This window comes from Eschscholzia californica, unplaced genomic scaffold, assembly GCF_041429995.1.
Source record: "Eschscholzia californica isolate CP2 unplaced genomic scaffold, dmEscCali1.0.p SCAF_5, whole genome shotgun sequence".
NCBI lineage: Eukaryota > Viridiplantae > Streptophyta > Magnoliopsida > Ranunculales > Papaveraceae > Eschscholzia > Eschscholzia californica.
The window spans coordinates 39,350,499-39,374,275 of record NW_028238472.1 but is presented as its reverse complement, the minus strand read 5'-3'; the positions used below and the strand labels follow the sequence as shown (position 1 = coordinate 39,374,275).

The following is a 23,777-nucleotide window of genomic DNA, read 5'->3' as shown; positions in this document are numbered from 1 at the left end:
AAAACCTCATAAATAAAATAAATGCCATTTGACACCATTTGCACACACAAATCAATTTGTGTTCATTAGTGACAGGATAAAAACTGATTGCGTTTGCATAGTTGCATGCAGAAACAATATGGTTCGACCTGAAGCAAGGGATACCATTCACATATGGTTGTCCAACTCTCAATGATGATTGAAACCAAGGTGACATTTCTCCTGTGTTGATATTGTTGGCTTTCGGTGTACCGATTCAACGAATTGACTCAACGAGTCTCTAACCGAATCACTGGTGAAACTGGTTACTACTTTGATTTTATTTGTAAATCAATCAAAAACACTTTCTTTCCAAATTAATGGAGAAAGACTAAGGATTAGAACAACTCAATATCTTTCGTATTTCTAACCGACAATGTCTGTTATCCAGAATAGATGATTCGTAGTTGAATCTCACTATCGATTTAAGATCGGAAAGAGGAATTGTATTCCTTCTATGATTACTGATTTATTACTTTAAAAATCAACACACTTCTAATTTGAAAAAATCAGAATGTCTTTGATTAAGAAATCAGATGGACTAAAAAGAAAAAGAAAAAATCGGAGGATAAGAAAAAGAAGATTTTTAACTGAGGCAAGGTATTCCTCTTTCCTTAAGGCAATTGACGCCATGTATAGTACCAAACAGTTACCACGTTTGTCTTCCAGGATACAACGATTACCTTTCGATTCAATGGTACTTCGAATCAGAAAGCAATCGAACTTGAAAGTATACTAACCTCTGACTTAATGCAAATGGACCAAACTTCTTGTTTATGAAACTCCTTGAAAACTCTGCTAAATCTTTCTCTTAGACACTCTAATATGATCTTCAAACAATTCTTAACACTCTGGAAAAAATGGATTGAAATATGGAGTTCATTTGGGTCCTATAAAATAGGTTTCGAATAGACACATGCATTTGGGACATTTCTGTTGGTTAAGGGACGCATCTGTTGAGACTAAAAGTGACGCTTCACTTAATTGCCTACAGATCACGTCGGCTGAGATTTCGACCGTCAGATCTCACTCAAAAGCGCGGAGAAAACACCCTCCGTTAGATGTGATGGACTTATACCGAAACCATCCCGACATCTAAAGGAGATCAGCCGTTGGATGGGGTTTCGGGATGATCCCACTTCGTGCCCGACACGGGCTTAATGCGATCCTTTGGATCTGGCGCATTTGCGCGGAGTGAATGCGTGCCGTCCCATCTGGACGTGTTCCCTTTGCGTAAATGGCCCCCAAACCAACTTTTCCTTATTGCGATTTAGTCCCTTAATTAACCAAACTTCGTCCAAACTTTAGACTTGAATATCTCATTCATCCGGAATCGGATTTGAGTAATTCTTGACTCTAAACTTAAGAGCTCGACGAGACGAATGCAATCACATCCTTTGTTTCTGAGTTTGACGATTTGAACGATCCGAAATCGGCTCCATTCCAATAATCCCCCACATGAATGAATATTCGAGATTTCCTATTATGCAGACTTACTAGACTGACACACAGACACTGACAGAGGTTAGAGGCGGAATTTCGCTGCATCGGGATAGATAGCTTGCAACTTTGAATTTTCCGTAGTGAATAGCCGTCGGGTTAACAAAGACCTTAGTGAACTATGTCTTGAACTGGGTCCCATGAGTTGTAAACCAACGAGTAACTATCACACAGCTAGTTCCTTACTTTCAAAAGTTCTCGGTTGTGTTCATTTCGGCCCTAAACAACCTGGTTTTCATGTGTGCTCTAGAGAGGTCGGCCATTACGACCTTCTCATAGAACCGGTATCAGTTCGCACACATATAGGTTATCCGTAGTAAGGTATCCTGCTATACCTCACGTTAGAATCAAGTTCTAAGTTTTCGGATTCATTAAAAGCTTAACGCTTAACCTCTCATTGCAGACAACACTGATTTCATCAAAGATAAATCTCTTTCAGTGTTCCATTCGAGTTAGTATATAACTTCAGTTGTCCCGTTGAACCTATATTTTGGGATCTCCAGTCACATAGGTTGGGTTTCCGTTATGACTTTACTCATTTACTTTAGGCAAAAGCCCCATTCCCCTTGATGAAGCAATTACAATCTCTCTAGGTAACCCTTTTGTAAATGGATCTGCTAGGTTATTCTTAGATTTGACATAATCTACTGTTATGACTCCTTCTGAGAGTAACTGCTTTACGGTGTTATGTCGTCGGCGAATATGTCGTGACTTGCCGTTATACATTTTATTATGTGCTCTTGCAATAGTTGCCTTACTATCGCAGTGTATTTTTATTGCAGGCACCGACTTAGTCCATATTGGAATATCCTCCAGGAAGTGTCGCAGCCACTCTGACTCTTCTCTTGCTTTATCCAGAGCAATGAATTCTGAATCCATTGTCGATCGAGCTATGCATGTTTGCGTTGAGGATTTCCATGATATGGCAGCCCCACCCAGTGTGAATACGTATCCACTGGTTGACTTGGTATCATCAGTATCTGAGATCCAGTTGGCATCGGCATACCCCTCTAATACTTCTAGATATTTTGTATATAATAGCCCATACTCTTTAGTCTGTCTCAAGAACCTGAGTACCCTTACTACAGCCGTCCAATGTTCTTTACTTGGATTGCAAGTAATCCTACTCAATTTGCTAACAGAATATGATATGGCCCGACGTGTACAATTCATCAAGTACATCAGACTTCCGATAATTTATGAGTACCTTAACTGGTTTACTCCTTAACCACGAGTTTTCATCAAATGCACAGTCGGATCTATCGACGTCCGAGCCAAACTCTTATCATTCTTGCTAAATTTTTCTAAAATTTTCTCAACGTAGTGAGTCTGAGATAATTTTATTCCAGACGAATTTCTAGAGATTTTTATTCCGAGAATGACTTCAGCTCTCCCCAAGTCTTTCATGTCGAAATTCTTAGACAACATTTGTTTAGTTGTTTTTATGACATCTATATTATTTCCCATAATAAGCATGTCATCTACGTACAGACATAGGATTACACATCCTTTAGCAGTGACCTTGGTGTAGACGCACTAGTCACACTCATTTATTTTGAACTCAACGAGTCTCTAACCGAATCAATGGTGAAACTGGTTACTACTTCAATTTTATTTGTAAATCAATCAAAAACACTTTCGTTCAAAATTAATGGAGAAAGACTAAGGATTAGAACAACTCAATATCTTTCGTATTTTTAACCGACAATGTCTGTTATCCAGAACAGATGATTCGTAGTCGAATCTCACTATCGATTTAAGATCGGAAAGAGGAATTGTATTCCTTCTGTGTTTCCTGATTTATTACTTTAAAAATCAACACACTTCTAATTTGAAAAAATCAGAATGTCTTTGATTAAGAAATCAGATGGACTAAAAAGAAAAAGAAAAAATCGGAGGATAAGAAAAAGAAGATTTTTAACCGAGGCGAGGTATTCCTCTTTCCTTAAGTCAATTGACGCCATGTATAGTACCAAATAGTTACCAGCGTTTGTCTTCCAGGATACAACGATTACCTTTCGATTCAATGGTACTTCGAATTAGAAAGCAGTCGAACTTGAAAGTATACTAACCTCTGACTTAATGCAAATGGACCAAACTTCTTGCTTATGAAACTCTTTGAAAACTCTGCTAAATCTTTCTCTTAGACACTCTAATATGATCTTCAAACAATTCTTGACACTCCGGTAAAAACGGATTGAAATATGGAGTTCATTTGGGTCCTATAAAATAGGTTTCGAATAGACACATGCATTTGGGAAATTTATGTTGGTTAAGGGACGCATCTGTTGAGACTAAAAGTGACGCTTCTCTTAATTCCCAACAGATCACGTCGGCTGAGATTTCGATCGTCAAATCTCGCTCAAAAGTGCAGAGAAAACGCCCTCCGATCTGATGGACTTATATCGAAACCATCCTGACATCTAAAGGAGATCAACCGTTGAATGGGGTATCGGGATGATCCCACTTCGTGCCCGACACGGGCTTAATGCGATCTGTTGGATCTGGCGCATTTGCGCAGAGTGAAAGCGTGTCGTCCGATCTGGACGTGTTTTATTTGCGTAAATGGCCCCCAAACCAACTTTTCCTTATTGCGATTTAGTCCCTTAATTAACCAAACTTCGTCCAAACTTCAGACTTGAATATCTCACTCATCCGGAACCGGATTTGAGTGATTCTTGACTCTAAACTTAAGAGCTCGACGAGACGAACGCAATAGCATCCTTCGTTTCTGAGTTTGACGATTTGAACCGATCCAAAATCGGCTCCGAATTTAACAGATATTGCATACACGAGTAGCTATCATTGAAACCAAGGTGACATTTCTCCTGTGCTGATATTGCATACACGAGTAGCATATTCCCTAATTTTCTCAATGGGACAAATTAAACCATTTAGAGGTTTTGAAATAACATCGTAAGAAGACGAGTCAATATCCCTTAGTAAGGGATGTCAACGGGGCGGGTTACCCCATTTTCAAGTCCGTTCCGTTAGTAAACGGGTTTACCATACCCGTTCTGAATAAAAGTTGTTTAACCGTTACCGCCCCGTCCGACACAATTTAACATAAACGGGGTGGGCATAGTCGGATTTATATAAATTTATTATTTTTATTTCAAATAAGTTCTTTTATTCAAATTAAAAGATTATTATAAACAAAATTTTATAAGAATTCGATTTATTAACTATAAACACTACAACTAATTACATAATGTAATATATAAAATTGATAATAGAAGATAAAAAGTTTTAGAAACACATCATATATACAATGCATAACATATTTAATTGGGGCAGTGCGGGTTTTACTACCTAATCCCAAATTCGCCCCAAACCTAATAAATATTTTTATCTTTATACCATCCCCGACCCGTTTAATAAACGGGTCGATAAACCCCGTTCCATTAAAAACGGGTTTGGGCGAAAACCCGCCAATTCGGACCAAATTATCACCCCTACCTTTACCGTGTTAAACACTCGTTTTAGTTTTGTGCCGGAGCGAGGAGCCGAGTACATATGAAGGATGGGTGCCCAACAACTATAAAAATACTAGTTGAGAGTCAATATTGAGTGAAAAACAAGACAATTAGAGCATCTCCAATGGGACATTCAAACTCTAGCACTAAGAGTGCCATTTAGGATTTTTAAAGATTTTGTTAAAAAAAACTTCTCTAATGGAACACTATTTGACACTCCATGATAATGTGGGAGCGTTTATTATAGAGACAGTAAAGAGAAACACTCTAAATTCTAAAAGGCCGTGGCTTTGGGGCATAAAGAAAAGTCTCCGGGGAATAAAGACTTAGTCCATCAAGATTGACTTACGGGACATATTTATTTTCTAGTCCAAAAATTTACTATATTGTCTCTTGCCCCCTAATCTTCATCTTTGTCTTCATCTCACCTCAACCCATGTTTTGAGACCTCAACAGTACCCTCGTTCTTCAACCTACTATAAGCCCTAATACTGAATAACAAACTTGTATCCTACCCTTCAAAACCCTAATTACCCCAACCTAGAAAATGAAAAAATTAAGGCAAACACTAACCCTAAGTTCGGGACAAACAAGAGACTAAAGTTACATTATAGGTAATGTTGGGCTTCTCTAACTGAGTCAACAAAGAGACCTAGTTTCAGGAGGCAAGACATCAACAAAAGCATTTGAATGACAGATGCTAAGTAACCCAATCACATGGTTTCAAAAGCTCCATGTAATGGTGATTAGAATTATCACATAGTAATACGGACCAGTTGCATGGATCCAACCAGTTCATTGTTTTGATCCTCACAAACTGTCCAATAACAAGAGGAATAAATTGGAGTCTCTTCTTCCTGTGCTGGAAGAATTTCCTTTTGAAATTCTTTTTTTCTATCAACTTCTGCACAATGGAAGATGATAAAGGGGTTTCTTCAAGGAATAGTTTTTAGAGAAAGAAAGAGAGGGAAAAGAGTAACAAAGAGAAGAATGAAGGGAGAGGAGGAAGATTAAAGTGGTTGTGGTGACGATGGCCGGAAAATAAATGAAGATTAGGGGATAAGAGACAACTAAGTAAATTTTTGGACCGGAAAATAAATATGCTTCCTAAGTCAATCTTGATTGACTAAGTCTTTATACCCTAGAGATTTTTCTTTATTCCCCAAAGCCGCCACCATTCTAAAACTAGAGTGTCTCTTTGAGACTCTATAAGTGCCACTTTAAAATTTAAATCAATAAAAACTTTTTCTTTTCAACTACTTTTTCCCTATTCAATTCAAGAGTGACATGTGTATGAAGTAGAGAGATTTAGAGATCTTCATTGGAGACCAAAAAAATTTAGTGTTATATATTGACACTTGGAGCATCTCTAATGGGACACACCAACAAAAACTCTAAAATCTAATTGTCAAGTGTCAAATAAAAATTTTATTTCCTAAATGTCAGCTTAGATGCCCTGCATCTCAAGGGTGGTGAGTGGTAGACCGCCCGATTTTCACTTAGGTGTCGTTTGGCAACACTAAAATAAGTTACTTTTTTGCTTATTTAAATAGAAAAGTCAAAAAGTTAGTTTGGTATGCAAAAATTATCGACTTCATTTAAGTTAAAATTCGACTTTCTCTTGAAGTTAAAATTTTTAGCTTTTGACTTCAAAGTAAAGTAACTTTATTTTTAGTCATGCATGAATTTTTCTTGACGAATTTTTTTTGTCCATCTCCGCTCCACTACCACAACTAAACTTCTACCATACCAACCCTCGCCACCACCACAACAAGCATTGCACCCCCCCCCCCACCGCCCTACCTCAACTACCACCACCACCTTTGTACCACCATCACCACCACCATACACCACCACACCTCGGCAACAACCACCTCGTAGCTCCACCACCACTACCATCATCGTACCTTCACCACAACCACCGTACCTTCACCGCCACCGCCACCACCACTATACCTTCACCGCCACCACCATACCTTCACCACCACCACGGTACCTCCATCATTACCACCTACATATCTTATCCACCACCTTTACCACCATTACCATACCACCAACACCATAACTCCGTCACTATCACTCACATACCTTATCCACCACCACCATCGTATTTCCACCATCACCACCACCGTACTTCCACCACCGCCATACTTCCACCACCATCGCCACCGCCATACCTCCACCACCATCGTTGCCACCATCATATCTCTCTACCACCACTACCATCAAACCTCAACCACCATCACAACCCATAACCATACCTTCATGGCACCACCACTACTACCAATATCACCACTACTTCGTATACAAGAGTAATCGTGGAAATCATAAATAAATTAAAATTAAAATTAAAATCAAGTATCTCTATGAGAAAGAAAAATAAAATTATCAAAAGTAAATTGAGTTACCAAACTAACTTTTTGACTTTTTTACTTATAAGTAACATTTTTGCCAAATATACTTTTAAATTTTTTTTACTTTTTTAAAGGAAAAGAACTTTTACTACAAGCAAAAGTACTTCTACTTTTGGTCGCCACCTTATTTTGTGTTTATAATCAGTCGGCCATTTTGGGCCCAATGGAGTTGAATTTCCAACCCTGGCGAAGCCCTTCTGAAGACCTGACCGGGCCTGACCTGCAGGATAATTGGATAAACACCACTACCTAATATATGTTGGTATGTAGACAGACACTAGTCTTTCACAATGGGTGCTTCTAAAGGCACCGGGCCAAAAGGCTGTTAGCATCCAAAAATTTTATTGACTCGGGTCAATGGTCATTGACCCGATGTCTCTCTAAGCACCGATTTTTAATGTGGGTGACGTTAACTTTCGTTTGCTTCTTCCACCTTCTTCTTCCAAAACAAAAGGTATTCCAATTATGAAAGTGATTTACTGATCAATGAAAATTATTAATGGAATAGCAAAGTGTGGAATCTTCCGATATCTATTTTAGAAAGGTAAGCTTACTAATATAACCAAAGAAGATTTAATCTAGATCAGTTGCCGTGAAGAACAGAAGACGAATTTATTCTTACAAGTTGGTAATTGAGGGGTATTACTACTCTCAAGATGATGAGAGCCCTATTTGCATCATGAGTATGTCATGTCCCGTCATCATCCTTTCAACACCAGTCTCTTTTGGATCTAATCAAGGAACAAAAGATTAGAGATTATGTTGACCAAGGCTAAAAGTGGATCGACTAATGATGCTCCTGTTGGCAACAATGTTAAAATCACATATCTCAATAAACATCTCTCTGGTCTCCCTCTTTCATCTCACTAAAATCAAAACTAAATAAAGAAAGTGACATCTAGAGTGAGAGAAGATGCATAAGGAAAATTGATTTTAGAGAGACAAAAGTTTTAGAGAGGGAGAAATGCATATAGAGATATAGAGAGAAACTACATGTTCTTCCAATTCCAAAACATGGTGAAGAAGATCTTGTTATCTTAATCCTACGTTGGATTATTGAATATGGATCTTCTTGAATTTTGCAGTGATCGTCTACGACAAATAAATACTTAATAACAAGATGTATAATTGGTCATTCCCAATTTCTCTAACAAGACCAGTCCTCGCTTTCTTCCTTTGGAACCCATTAGTCGGTCATAATGGTCAGAGAAGAATGCATATACAGATTTGGTGATTAGAGTTCGGTTTGCTTAGAGAGAGAAAGTTTGAAATTGGGATTTTTGGTTGGTTTTGTGAGAGATGGATGGAAGGGTTAGGGTTAACTGAGAAGGGACCGGTGCCTACATAATTAGTTGGTGCTAATAGAGAAAGGAGCGGTTAGGCCTGGTGCTAACAGAGATGGATGCTAACAGTCTTTTGGCCCGGTGCCTTTAGAAGCACCCTTTCACAATTTACTAGGGCCACCAATATATGGACAACCAATTTTTTTAGGTGGACAAACACATTTTGGGGGGTAAGTAAACTAAGTTTGAGACCATCAAATGGAAGGATCTAAAACTAAATACTCATTTCTCTTTTTCTTCCTAATCTTCATCACACCATCTTCATCCTATTTTCAGCCGCCGCCACCACCACTACCTGGTTTCACCTCCCACCACCACCACTACATGGTTTCACCTATTGATGGTTTGTTTGACCATGATTCCCGCAAATTGCTTCAGCAATGGAGTGGGTTTCAACATGTTGTTGCTTATGTTGTTAGGGTTTGTTGGATTGTACATAATCCAACTCTCATGGTGAATCTCAAATTTTGATTCTTGATTCTATCCAAAGGTCTGGAAGATCGGATTCTTCAATCCAATATCTTCTACAATGATTTTATTCTATGAATTAGTCATTCTAATCCCCTTCTTTGACTATAAACCTTTAATCAAACTTCAAAATGAAAAGTTTAGTACTATCTGTTCTTCTTCTTCTCACAATTAATTGGATTGCATAGGAATGCAATTGTGATCTTCTGTTTCCACAATTTATAAAGGGTCACTTTTACCTGAAAATCATATACTTTCCCATGACTGGAACTCCCCCAAAAAGGTTTACTGTCATGTAAAAAAAAGAACATTAGAAACAACATGAGAAGGGGGTGATGAAGATTGAAGAATCTCAACACGTGTAATGGTCGGAGAAAATGACCCTTGCTAGATTTAGTGGTGGTCTTGCCGGATAAAATGGTGCTCGTTTGTAACCGAAAAAGATGACATCATAAAGAACAAATAACAAGGTTGGATATTTCAGTTTAGATCCTTAGATTTAGTGGCCTCCAACAAAATTTACTTCCACCTAATTCTGTTGTCCGTCTAAGAAATTTAGTTGTTGGCCACCTTTACTAGATGTAGACCTTCTGACCTACTAGTACGTATGTGATTCACAGTATTAATTACTATTAATTTTTTGTACTTCTCTATTGCTATGTTAACTAAAACTGTGCATGAGGGCCACTAGGCTTGCCTCTCGGCTACACAACAAAATCACTTATTTCATTTCACCAATCCCAACTACTCACTTTGTCATACTTGTATAATATCTGGGTACCTGTGAAACCTAATTTCTTACCATTAATCGCTTTGAATATCATTCTCAGGGATGTAGGAATAAAATAAACACAAATGGTACATTTTATTATTGTGTATATTTTTCATTTGTAAGGAGGTAAATGGTTTACTAAACCGAAACCAAACTCTATATATGATTTACGCATGATCTCATTGTGGATCGCAAGGGCGGTCCGGGTCCAAGGCGACAACGTAGTTAAAGGTCTTATATTTTGAATTTTGTATTTTACTTCCAAGATAATAATTGTATTTCAAATAGATTTAAGACATGAGTTAAGTTGTAGTTTAGTGAATAAGAGTTTGAGTTTAAGTAAGAAGTCAAGGGCTCGATTCCTCCTTTAAGCATCATCAGAAATGTGTCTTCTTCTTCTTGCTAATCGACTTCTGACACTCTTCTAGCTAGTCCTTTTGGATGCTGATTAGGCCGACTTCCTTGATATATGTCGGTCTACATCTGGTTTCTCTATTCTTTTAGGCTCAAATTTGAATAACTAAAGTGCTCGTAAACAACCAACAGTTTGTCGGTCGATTGCTGAAGATGAGTATTGTGCCTTAGCATCCACCATTGTCGATGTAACTTGGATAATTTAAATGCTTCAGGCGCTTGGCGTATTCATCTCTCTACAACAGTATGTATATTTTGTGTCAACATAAGCGTTATTCTTATGACTGCAACCCCGATATTTCGTTGTTCTAAGCATGTTGTTACTGATTATCATTTCATATGTGAAAAAGTTACAACTGGGCCAATTTAATTTCATTTTATTTTATCTCATGGTCAGATCGTCGATATTTTTCCCACAAGTTCGTTTCACTACCGATTCTTGGAGTTTTGAAAATTGAATCTTCGTTGTGCACCTTTCAATTTGCAGAAGAGCAATAATTGTGACATTCTTCTTAGTGGGATATAAGAATGGGACAGACAAATATATTTTTACAGCTGCAGGAGGTGCAATATCTTGGAGGAGTGCAAAGCAATCATTAATTGCGTCATAAACCATGGAAGAATATGTTACTTGTTTCGAGGCTACTCAACATGTTGTATGGTTGAAGAACTTTATTAGTGAGTTGTCTATAGTAGGTTTTGTTCATCGACCGATGAAAATATATTGTGATAACGCTGTTGTCGTAAGATTTGTGGAGATTGATAATCTGTCTAAGAGAAGCAAATATATCATGATCAAGTATCTCTATGTGAGATATGAGGTTCGAGAAGGTCTCATTGTCATCCCTCATATATCCAACTAAACTCATGATTGCAGATCCATTATCTAAAGGACTTCCGCCTAAGGTTTATAAAGAACTTGTATCACTTATGGGAGTTGTAGAGTCCTTTGTTTGAGTTTATCAGTGGGAGTAATTGTAATTTCTCTTTTTTTTAGAGTTAATTCTTATTTGGTCCCCTACTTTGTGAACAGCTTCCTTTATGTCCCCCTATTTTCATAAATTCAAATATGACCCCCTTTTTTAGTGTAAATGTCATAAGTACCCTTCCTATATATTTTTTTTCAAAATAAAATTAATTATAACACATGAAATTCCACCTCACTTCCACCTCACATCTCTTTCTCCACCTCACCTCTCACTTCAACTTACCTCTCTCTTTCTCTCTCCAACTCACCCTTGTCTTCTCTGGCGACTTAAACATAAAAAAACTCTCATCTCTCTCTCTCTAAACACTCCGGCGAAAGGAAACCCCTTCGTCGGAGTGTTTAGAGAGAGAGAGATGAGAGTTTTTTTATGTTTAAGTCGCCGACCGGAAAATTTTTTGGCCGGCGACCTTCGCTGGAGAAGACAAGGGTGAGTTGGGGAGAGAGAGAGAGAGAGGGGTAAGTTGAAGAGAGAGGTAAGTTGAAGAGAGAGGTGAGGTGGATAGAGAGATGTGAGGTGGAAGTGAGGTGGAAGTGAGGTGGAAGTGAGGTGGAATTTCATGCGTTATAATTAACTTTATTTTGAAAAAATATATATAGGAAGGGTACTAATGACATTTACACTAAAAAAGGAGTCATATTTGAATTTATGAAAAATAAGGGACCATAAATAAAGCTGGTCACAAAGTAAGAGGCCAAATAGGAATTAACTCTTTTTTTATGATTGAAATCAATGTTATCTTTTATCTTTTCGAATAAAGTTGCACGTGTAGAGCATAACTAATTAGTAGCCCAATGAGTTTTGTGTAAGCTCTAGAAGTAACTTGGGTTGAACATGGCAGATCATCATGTTTTGTAAAAGACCTTCATTTTGGATATCAGATGATGGTTATTGACATAGTGGATGCGGTAAAATATCAAGACGACATGCACATGTTGCATGAAGTTTGGACAATAATGGGAACACAAATTGCGTAGCCCATAATACACCATAATAATAACCACCATAATTCTCGTCTGAAGAAGAACTTAGGGTTGGATTAAGCAGTGGAATTATTCTTTGTAGTGTTCTTAATAAAGTTCTTCCTGCATTGACGGCGGTTCCTTTGTGGTGGTGGTGGTTCTCCGGTGATGGCGGCGGTTCTCCGACGATGAAGACGGTTTTCCGGTGATGAAAACAGTTTTTTTACGGTGACGACGACGGTTCTCTGGTGAAGACTACTATGGTTATTTTCGTATTTGTATTAGTATTATTTTTGTCGACCTTTAGGGTCTTTTCATTCTCGACCTTTAGGGTCTTTTCATTCGCGACCTTTAGGGTCATTTTATCGAGTCGGTGTCTAGTCCCATTTCTGTCCCTTCATGAGGCACTTTATATTCGAAAGTTCTATGAACTTTACTTATATAACTCTCATGAAGTTGAGGAGAGAAATAACAATTATCATCCTTGTATCATTGTGATGTTTATCACTTATAATGGATATGTTTCCCTTGGATTCAAAAAAAAAAAAAGATTAATGGTACTAGCATTGAGACCGTGGTATGACCTTTGCATCAAAAATGTATGTATTGTGTCTTTATGATTCGATATTAGTGGTATTCTTTAATCTGGGTGGAGGTTATATGGAATGATCTTAACAAACACTAATGCAACAAAAAAAAATTCACTTTAGGGTGGCCAACCGCTTTTTAAAACATTGAAAATCTAAGATTATTACTTTATAAAATACAACTATGTGTTTGTATTGACTAAGTGAGAAAATGTAAATTATTTTATTTAAATGCTTGATAAAATTTGTCTAATTTTTTTACCATTAAATAAAACTATTTTGGTCAAATGCAACATTATTTTTTATTGATTTTTGCAGCTGCAAAAGTGGAAAGAGATAAGCTATTTGACTAAGTCTAATATTGCTTTGTGATTTAGCAAAACTGCTAGGGTGTGTTGGCGGCTCCCTATTGGTTAGTGTACCCCTTATTCCTCTTCTTTCCTTTATGGGTGGGATAGTTGGAAACAAAATTGACTTTATAAAAGGGGAGTCCCACCTCTGAACTGTACAAGCAATTCTCATAAACCCATTTTTTTTTGCTAAAAGAGGTAAATACTCTTTTATAACTCACTTTTGGTTTTGACAAGGAAGGAAAGGCGATTATTCTATTAGATTATCTTCCAAACAAAAGGTATGTAACTTATTTATATATTTCTAATGAGATTTCATTTGTTGTTTCATTGTATTATGATGATTAATTTAAGACAAAATCATATGTTTTTGTATTTACGTTAATATTAAAAGTTCTAAAGAAATTCTAACCATCAATACTAGTCCACGACACCTTTAGAAAGCCCTTTTTGCAAATCTTGGTACTTATGTACACTCTTTCGCAAAATAATTCATTTCCATTCTTGTATATCATCTCTCCGTATTTATAATTCTCTCTTTTGTAAACATTCTTCAACATAAATGCATAAGGAGGTAATTTCCTCAACCAAAGCAAAACTCTAATTAAAAGCGAGCTTGCAACCCTTCAATGAGCAGGCCAACCCGACCCGCTCGAGTCTTTGATTGGTCTCACCATTTGTAGCACTGTGTGATCATATCTAGGTTGATTTCATGATGTCACATTGGAGATCTGTACCAGAGAGAAGTTAATATTATTGAGGACCTAGGGCCCCGGGTAGGTAGCATAGGAATATTTTCTTCATAAAAGGGAAATGAAACTACAAACTTACATACATAGTCTGGAACCTTTTTGAAGAAAGAAACTTGAACATGGAAGGAGCTTCAAAGAAACTACTAGGAGGGTCTGAACTTATAAAACCTGAAATGGGTTTGTTGCAGAGCAAAGAGCTTTATCAGGTTTTTACCTTTTATTCATATGTATATATATATATACATGTATTCTTTTATAATATTCTTTAATGTATCTGAAAATAAATTCAATTTTTATTAGTATATTTTGGAGACAAGTGTTTACCCAAATGAATCAGAGTTTCTCAAGGAGCTCAGAATTGCTACTTCTACTTTACGATGGTAATTTAACTCAATCTTCTAATCCTTACGTAAAATATTTTTAATTTTACGAACTTTTACAGTTTGTTTCCGGCGGTTGGCAATTAAATTTTTTTACTAACTATGCTCTCAAGAGAATAACTCCTTTTAAAAGTTCAAGATATGCTACAATATTAACAGAGTTCTAAAAACATATCATGTACAAAACAACATGCTACATACCAAAAAAAGCAAGACCGCCATTACAAAAGAAATTTTCTGAAGTACAAATTTTTTAGTGGAAACAACAAATTAGTACTCTCTTTTATCATCTAAACACCCACCACCCGCCCTTGTTTTTTTTTTTCAATTTATTCTTCCTTCGTCTTCCACTCCCACCACCACCATCAACTCTGATGACACCATCAACTTTGGCACTACCTTCACAACCAATTACGGTGGCCATCACCATTCTCTTTCCTCTCTCCTCTTCTTTCTCTCTTCTGCCCTCTTTCTTTTCTATCCTTGCTTTTTCTTCTCTCATCTATGTTCCACGCGAAGGAGATGGTCCCTTCGTCGGAACCCTCGTCTAATTCTAACGGACGAAGTTTCGTCAAAGATCTGAAAACCCTAGATCTTGATGAAGAAAAAGAACGCCGATGTGAATCGTCGTCAAGTCAGATTTGTTTCCCCTAAACACCATTCTTTTGATGTCGTCGGCATAGTTAGAGCCAACTAAAGTTTTGTACCACATAAATTTTTCTTGTTTCCAAAACATAAACCTAGCACGTACGAAAGAACCATGACTCAAAAAGTTCTCCAGCCGACTCATGCCCAAACAATGAAGAGAAAGCTTTCCAATTATTGTTATTATTATTATTATTATTTTATTATATATTTTTTATTTCTTGTAGGAGTTTCATGCTGTGTTCACCAGACCAAGGACCACTAATGACCTTACTTCTTAAGCTAGTTAACGCAAAGAAGACACTTGAGATTGGAGTTTTCACAGGATATTCTTTACTTGTCACTGCTCTATCCCTTCCCCAAGATGGCAAAGTACTCTCTCTGGCTCCTTTTAATATATTCATCATACTATACTATATATGCAACTAAAGTACCATGTCTATGTGTGTTATAAGATATATATATATATATATAAGTAGTTAATATTCAACTTCGAAAAAAATAGTTAATATTATATATATATGAATCGATTTATTTACTGAAGAATATTGAACTTTTTTAGGTCATTGGGATCGACCCAGATCGAAAAGCATATGAGGTAGGACTTCCAATAATCAAGAAAGCTGGAGTGGAACATAAAATTGACTTTATCGAGTCTCCTGCTCTCTCAGTTCTTGACAATTTACTTGAAGATGTAAGTCGATTACATATGTATAAATCATAATATTTTCATTATTTCATTATATCATTATGCAAACGAACAATATTAGTAAATCAATGTAAGTCGATTCATTATTTCATAATAGCAACAACTATAGATCGTGACTAATATCGTTCTATCTTATAGTTATTTAGTGTTGATTTTATTGTGTATAGCCCAAGAACGAAGGAACATTCGACTATGCATTCGTTGATGCCGACAAGGGTAACTACAAGAATTATTATGAGAGATTAATGAAACTGATTCGAATAGGTGGGATTGTTCTTTTCGACAACACTTTATGGTCAGGAACTGTGGCATGGAAAGATGACTCAAATCTTGATGAATTCATGAAAGGAGCCAAGGATACCATGATTGAACTTAATAAATTCTTAGCTTCTGATTCTAGGGTTCATATGTGTCTTCTTCCTGTTGGGGATGGTCTCACTCTTTGCATTCGTCTCAAGTGATTTTTAATTCAAGGAAATTTTATTTCCTTCTACTTATTATATCTATATATAATATATGTATTATAATTTTGCTTAGGATAGTAAGTTGTACCGAATTCGCGGATTTCTATTTTGGGAACTCATTTCTTCTATTATCTTTGCTCAAGGGTTTGATTTCGAAATGCAAGTGATAAATCCGCGGTTCTTCTATTTCTAAGATATTGCAATTGAATAAAGTTTTCAGGAAAAATTGTATTTTCTTTGAATTGAATAATTTGAACTCCTAAGTAGTTTGTACTATTCTCATTGATAAATTTGGTTTGAACTACTATGGAACCTTGCCGCCTCCCCTGCCCAAACTAGACCACTCACCATAGAATGGAACTGATGGAACTCAAAAAAAAAATCTTTGGATAGAACTAACAAGTATTAGAATCAATAACAAAACCTCCTTTAGGAATAAGCAAAATGATAGATTCAATGAGTTTTTTTTTTTGAATTGTTTAGCGTGTGCCTCGAACCCTTGACCTTTAGGTGGAAGATTATACATTTTATCACTCCAACTAAGGCTTGTTGGCTTAGATTCAATGAGTTCATATCATCTCATATGAAGTGATTGAATCCTAGAGAATAGGACTATCTTGGAGGATAGGTAACTTATTAATAGAAAACAAGATCCAAAATTTGAGGACTTTCATCTCTATAATAGTATGACTATAATTTGGTTGTACATACAACAGTACATCCTCTGTTTTGGTAGGGTTGATTTCATCATATCACATGGGAGATGTGTACTTTATTGAGGACCTGCGGCCTGGGGTTAGGTAGCATAGAAATATTTTCTTTATAAAAAGGAAATAAAATACAAATTTTACATACATAGTCTGGAACCTTTTTGAAGAAAAAAAACTAGAAGATGGAAGGAGCTTCAAAGAAACTGCTAGGAGGGTCTGAACTTATAAAACCTGAAATGGGTTTGTTGCAGAGCAAAGAGCTTTATCAGGTTTTTTCCTTTTACTCATATATATATATATATATATATATATATATATATATATATATTTATCTATTATATAAAATACAATGTTTGTGCTGACTGGGACAAAGACAAATCCAACCGTTCGTTGTGTTTGATCTTATATGTATGTGTGTGTGTGTGTGTGTGTGTGTGTGTGTGTGTGTGTGTGTGTGTGTGGGTAGATGTGTATCAGTGGCGTGTCTGGAGTTTTGGATGCCAGGTGCGAGAGTTTATTCGGGGCCCTTAATGTAACAACGTTACAGCAAAAAAAATTATGAGTAAAAGAATAAATCAGAATTTGAACCAATCTTTTGTGTAATTTTAGATGAAATGTCACCATATTATGCAACTGTATGTATCTCTATCATTTTCATAACTAATTTAATACAAAAAGATGTGTTCAAATTTTATTTGAGATAATTATAGAAACGGATGAAGAACATAATTTTATTGAATATTTGAACTATGTGATTACATATAAATATTTGATTAGAAGGGTTTTTTTTTTTTTGATGAGAGATTAGAAGGGTTGATATAGCAAAAGTATTTTGTTAGAAAATTTAAATAAAAGTAGAAATGATTATCTATCGCTTACAATACCATAGATAAATATATCAAGAAAAAGAGTAATGAAAAGCTTATTAAATGATCTACCTAGAGAAGAAGAGTAAGAAAAATATAGAGTATATATAAAGTTTGGTGTAGAGTTGTCCAAAACATCAAATGAAGACTAGAAAAATAGGCAGTTCGAGAGACTAGAACCAATGATATCTTACACAGGAGGTAAGCTACGCCCAGCTAAACCATCATCACTCATGTGTACACTATGCATGGCATTTAAGCTATATTAATGCTAATTGATTCTACTAGATAGGAGCCCCTGGATAGAGGGGGGCCGGTGCGACGACACCGTGTCAGCTGAAATTTCACCCCTACCATCAATAGGTTTAGCCAGAGCATTTATAACACGACGCAAATAAGCCTCGCTCACACCCCCTCACCCACGCCCCTGATGTGTATTCTTATATAGTATGTTCTTTAATGTTTCTGAAAATTAATTCAATTTTTATTAGTATATTTTGGAGACAAGTGTTTACCCAAATGAATCAGAGTTTCTCAAGGAGCTCAGAATTGCTACTTCTACCTTACCATGGTAATTTAACTCAATCTTCTATTCTTATGTCAAATATTTCTAATTTTACTAACTTTTATGGTTTGTTTTCGGCTTTTCACACCTCTTTAAAGGTTTCAGTTGGCTCTAACTTGTGATAGAAAGCCGAAAACACAAGGGCCTCTAATTTAAATGAAGTTTCTAGTGGTGGGCGATTAAATTTTTATAACCAAACTATGCTCTCAAGAGAATAACTCCCTTTAAAATTGCAAGACATACTACAATATTAACAGAGTTCTAAAAAACATATCATGTACAAAACAACCTGCTACGTACAAAAAAAGGTTAGGCCGCCATTTCAAGGAAACAAAGAAACTTTCCAGATTACAAACTTTTGAGTGGAAACAAAAAAAGTTAATATTCTTTTGTTTCATCTAAACACCCACAACCCGCCCTTAATTTTATTTCTTTCAGTTTCTTCTTCCTTCATCTTCCCCTCCCACCACCACTATCAAGTCCGACGACACCATCAACTCCGGCGCTACCTTCACAAGCAACTTCAGTCGTCAGCCCCATTCTCTTTCCTCACTCCTCTTATTTCTCTCTTCTTCGCTCTTTCTTTTCTCTCCTTGCTTCTTTCTTGTCTTTCTTCGCTCATCTGTGTTCCGCGCGAAGGAGATGGTCCCTTTGCTGCATCACTCGTCTAGGTTCAGCCGGACGAAGCTTCGTCTGGATCTAGAAAACCTAGATCTTGACAAGGAGTTCCTGCGAAGGGGCCCTCCCGACAAAATAAAAAGAAAGCTTTCCTATTATTAATTTATTTTTATTTTTTTTCTTGTAGGAGTTTCATGTTGTGTTCACCAGACCAAGGACCACTAATGACCTTACTTCTTAAGCTAGTTAACGCAAAGAAGACACTTGAGATTGGAGTTTTCACAGGATATTCTTTACTTGTCACTGCTCTATCCCTTCCCCAAGATGGCAAAGTTCTCTCTCTGGCTCCCTTTATATATTGCAAGTACATAATATTCATATATATATTTATAATGTTTATCGATTTATTCACCGAAGAATATTGAACTTGTTTAGGTCATTGGGATCGACCCAGATCGGAAAGCATATGAAGTAGGACTTCCAATAATCAAGAAAGCTGGAGTGGAACATAAAATTGACTTCATCGAGTCTCCAGCTCTCTCAGTTCTTGACAGTTTACTTGAAGATGTAAGTCGATTACGTATATATAAATTATAATATTTTCATTATTTCATTATAATAGCAACAACTATAGATCGTGACTAATATCGTTCTATCTTATAGTTATTTAGCGTTGATTTCATTGTGTATAGCCCAAGAACGAAGGAACGTTCGACTATGCATTTGTTGATGCCGACAAGGGTAACTACAAGAATTACTATGAGAGATTAATGAAACTGATTCGAATAGGTGGGATTGTTCTTTTCGACAACACTCTATGGTCAGGAACTGTGGCATGGAAAGATGACTCAAATCTTGATGAATTAATGAAAGGAGCTAAGGACACCATGATTGAACTTAATAAATTCTTGGCTTCTGATCCTAGGGTTCATATGTGTCTTCTTCCTGTTGGGGATGGTCTCACTCTTTGCATTCGTCTAAAGTGATTTTCAATTCTAGGAAATTTTATTTCCTTTTACTTATTATATCTATATGACTATATATAATAGTTTTGCTTAAAATAATAAGTTGTAGCCGAATTCGTGGATTTCTATATTGGGAACTCATTTCTTCTATTATCTTTGCTCGAGGGTTTGATTTCGAAATACACGTGATAAATTCGCGGTTCTACCATTCCTAAGATATTGCAATTGAGTAAAGTTTTCAGAAAAATTATTTTTCCTTTGAATTGAATAATTTGAACTCCTAAGTGGTTTGTACTATTCTGATTGATAAATTGGTTTGAACTACTATGGAACCTTGCTGCCTCCCCTGCCCAAACTAGACCACTCACCATATAATGAAAATGGTTACACCTGATTGGGGATCGACTTCAATGTGATGCGATTCACGAATGAAAAACTTCATCTACTTAAACCAAATTTAAAGGAATTGACAAAAACAAATTTCAACTCACTTGAAGAGCAAATGAAAACCTTGATCAACAAGAAAGAAGACAGTAATTCCATAGATGAAGAAAAGCTGATGGCAAGAAGTAATCTTATCAAGAAATCACAATAGGTGGTTGCTGACCTGCAACTGAATTGGCATCAGAGAACTAATACTATATGGATAGCATATGGTGATGAAATATTAGATTTTATAACACAATGACTACCCACAAGAAGAAAAAAAATGACTAATTAAATAGGAAACAACATTGGAACTGACCCCAAGAAGATTGAAGAAGCTTTTGTTAAATATGTATCAACTCTGTTTGCTTAACCTTCTTCTACTCCTGAGTGGCAATCAATGCCTCCATTGACCTGCATTCCTCATGAAGAGGGGATGAAGCTTGAGCAACCAATTCAAATCTCAAAAGTTCTGGAGGTTATAAAAAAAATCTGAAAACATGTAAGGCTCCTGGCCCTGATGGCTAGGGGTGGAAAAAAGGTCAGTGAGCCGGGATCCATATGGAAACCGCCCGAGCCTGATGTGTCTGTGGGCACCCGGTGTCCGAGACGGACACCACCCATACGGACCGCCGAGTTTAGTCGGGTGGGCACGGGCAAAAGATTCTAACCGACCTTCTGCCAGAGTCTGATCGATAAGCCCGACCAATTGATATTTTCGACTTACTCTGACATTTTAATCTCATAGATAGTCATAATCAGTTAATATAGTTAACATCTAGGCTACACGCTTACACACACGTATGTACAGGGAAAGACTACATTTCTAATTTATAAAGCTTTGTATCTCTTTCATCTCAAAGAGTTTGAAATATAAGACTATGTTATCGCTACAAAATAAGTTTTGGTCTCCACATTTTAATCTCACATCGCTAGTGATAAAGAAAAAAGTGATTAGAATTTCTTATAAAAGAGTTGAGGAATAGAACAATCATGAATGGGCGATGTTTAAGGGTTTTGCTTGGGAGAAATCTTAATGAGTATCTTTTACAGGCCCTCAAACAAAAAAAGTAAACATTATGTCCGAGTTCGACTGGTCCGGTACCCGGATTAGCGGGTAATTTAGGCGGGTTTGGACGGGCAACGGACAACCAAACTTTGTCAAGCGCCCGGCCAATTTCTCCGATTTCCGAACGGACACATTGAGAATCTGTCCGTTCCACCAGGACCAGAAAAGCAAGTGACTGTGGACTACCCATCCGGTCCGTTTCCTACCCCTACTGATGGCGCTTCATGGGAGTTCATCAAAGTTGATTTTAGTGCCAGGATAGCAGAGTACGATAACATGAGTTTTATAGATTGGATACACAACTACACCTTCATTGCCTTGATCCCTAAAAAAGAAATGTGTATTCTCCCAAAAGACTTCAGACCTGATCAATGATACTCATAATTTTTTTTTTAGAATTCTCTCGAACAAGGTGAAACAATATGTCCCCTTCCCCTTTACAACACTCGGGGAGCTTTGGGGCGAATAGAAACATCTTCGATTGCACTCTCGTCGCCTAAAAAATTAGTGACTCAACCACCAAAATAAACTAGGACGGGAGGCTTGTCAAGCTAAATATAGACAAAAGCTTTTGATAATATGAGGTGGGATGTCATTGATAAGGTTTTGAGAAAAATAGACTTTCTCTTCATTCTAGAAGAGAAAGTCTATTTTTCTCAAAACCTTATCCACTTATCCACCCTTTCTCTTCATTCTAGTAGAAAGAAATCTTATCCTCGGTCATCCATGAAGCTATTTTACAGAGTTGAAAATAATGAAGTGTATTTCAAATAGGAGCTGGATCATTTCTTATCCAGCTCTTTCTCATCGAATCATGAAGACTCAAGAGTAGTTAGTTTGTTACTGCTGGACAAGACTATTGTCCACCCTCGATGTATCATAACTTAAGCTTGTTAGTTTGTTGAGAATCGGTTGTGTTAGTTAGAGAGAGAGAGCACAATTCTGTTAAAGTTGTTATCAAGTTTGTTAGAGATGGTCTTTATATACTTGTAATCCTCTCAAACTCATTTCAATAAGAATCGTTTTAACTATGGTATCAGAGCTAAATGCGCTCTTCTCTGAAATTCTCATTTCTACTTTCTCTCTCTAAAAGCCAAATTTCATCTTCTTCAATCTTCATCTTCTCCAAACTTCATCATCTCAAATCTTCATCTTCTTCATTACTTTCGAAACCTCTAGCTTTCTCTTCTCTTCAAATACTTCTACGAATCTTCTGATACTCTATTTCAAACTCAAATACATCAATGGATCATCCAAAAATCACTTATCTCTCTGTCAATTCTATGGGAAATGTTATCCCAATCAAGCTTCAAAGTGACAATTATCTTGCTTGGCGATCATTATTCTTACCAATACTTAAGAAATATAAAGTTCTTGACCTAATAGATGGCTCTCGTCCACAACCAGATCAGTTTCTAAATGATGAAAAGAAGGAAATAAATCCTGATTATCTTGATTGGCTAGAAGAAGACCAAACTTTACTAATTTGGATCAATTCGACACTTTCAGATTCAGTAATTCCTTATGTTATTGGCAATACTACTTCTCAAGAACTTTGGCGAAATCTGGAGGACTCTTTTGCTGCAGCTTCTACCTCTCATATCTTTCAATTACAAGAAAATCTTCGTGATTTGAAGAAATATACTGATAAAATGCCTGAATTTCTTGCAAAAGTGAAGAAAATTTCTGATTCACTTGCTGTTGCTGGTAGTCCAGCTTCAAGTGTCGAGTTAGTTGTTTGTATTTTGCGTGCTCTTCCTCCTGAATATGACTCTTTCTCAGCAGCAATTTGATTGAGGAAACCTCCTATCTCTGTGACTGAACTTCAAAATCTTCTCATTAGTGAGGAAATCACTATCTCAGAAAGACAAAAGAGGTCTATGCTTAATGTGAATCATGTTCTTTTCACTAATCCTCAATCATCTTCCTTTAATCGATTCAATCAGCCAAGATCAGGCAATGGAAATTCTTCTAATCAGTCCAATAATCGATTCAGAGGTTCAAGGCAATTCAATAACATCCTTCTCAAGGCAAGAATTATGATTCTCAAGGTAATTCTCAATCTAAGCCATTTCCTTCTCAAGGTTCACGACATTCTAATGGAGATAAGCCTACATGTCAAATATGCCACAAAGTGGGACACAGTGATGCTGAATGTTACCATCGTATGAACTTTAATTTGCTTATCAAGGTCGCAATCCACCAAATAACATAGCAGCTATGCTTGCTACAACTAATATTTTTTGTGAGAATCCCTGGTATGCTGATACTGGTGCTTCACACCATATCACTCCAGATGCTTCAAACATAACTTCTTC

At 36.6% G+C, this 23,777-nt stretch overlaps 2 protein-coding genes and 1 long non-coding RNA gene across 3 annotated transcripts; 2 read left to right on the top strand and 1 right to left on the bottom strand.

The window, feature by feature from the left end:
* Positions 1-13,572: 13,572 nt before the first annotated feature.
* Positions 13,573-14,258, bottom strand: LOC147539120 (uncharacterized). Its single transcript, XR_015225464.1, has 2 exons — positions 14,122-14,258; positions 13,573-14,021 (listed from the first exon to the last, which is right to left on the bottom strand). It is a non-coding gene; the product is annotated as an uncharacterized LOC147539120 (long non-coding RNA).
* On the top strand, positions 14,124-16,466 carry LOC147539119 (putative caffeoyl-CoA O-methyltransferase At4g26220). The gene is made up of 5 exons (XM_086641340.1): positions 14,124-14,248; positions 14,343-14,422; positions 15,295-15,439; positions 15,630-15,761; positions 15,944-16,466. Exons 1-5 carry the CDS (start codon positions 14,162-14,164, stop codon positions 16,235-16,237), a joined length of 738 nt encoding a protein of 245 aa, XP_086497466.1. The 5' UTR covers positions 14,124-14,161; the 3' UTR covers positions 16,238-16,466.
* A 477-nt stretch (positions 16,467-16,943) lies between these two features.
* On the top strand, positions 16,944-20,117 carry LOC147539118 (putative caffeoyl-CoA O-methyltransferase At4g26220). Its single transcript, XM_086641339.1, has 5 exons — positions 16,944-17,219; positions 18,308-18,387; positions 19,187-19,331; positions 19,435-19,566; positions 19,692-20,117. The coding sequence occupies exons 1-5, from the start codon at positions 17,133-17,135 to the stop codon at positions 19,983-19,985; spliced, it is 738 nt and encodes a 245-aa protein (XP_086497465.1). The 5' UTR covers positions 16,944-17,132; the 3' UTR covers positions 19,986-20,117.
* The last annotated feature ends 3,660 nt before the right edge of the window (positions 20,118-23,777 follow it).

Coding starts and splice junctions, on each gene's coding strand:
- LOC147539118 (XM_086641339.1), top strand. CDS start 17,133: ATGGAAGGAGCTTCAAAGAAACTGCTAGGAGGGTCTGAACTTATAAAA. Junction 18,388..19,186: donor GCTACTTCTACCTTACCATG/GTAATTTAACTC, acceptor TTTTTCTTGTAG/GAGTTTCATGTTGTGTTCAC. Junction 19,567..19,691: donor TTGACAGTTTACTTGAAGAT/GTAAGTCGATTA, acceptor CATTGTGTATAG/CCCAAGAACGAAGGAACGTT.
- LOC147539119 (XM_086641340.1), top strand. CDS start 14,162: ATGGAAGGAGCTTCAAAGAAACTACTAGGAGGGTCTGAACTTATAAAA. Junction 14,249..14,342: donor AGAGCAAAGAGCTTTATCAG/GTTTTTACCTTT, acceptor AATTTTTATTAG/TATATTTTGGAGACAAGTGT. Junction 15,762..15,943: donor TTGACAATTTACTTGAAGAT/GTAAGTCGATTA, acceptor TATTGTGTATAG/CCCAAGAACGAAGGAACATT.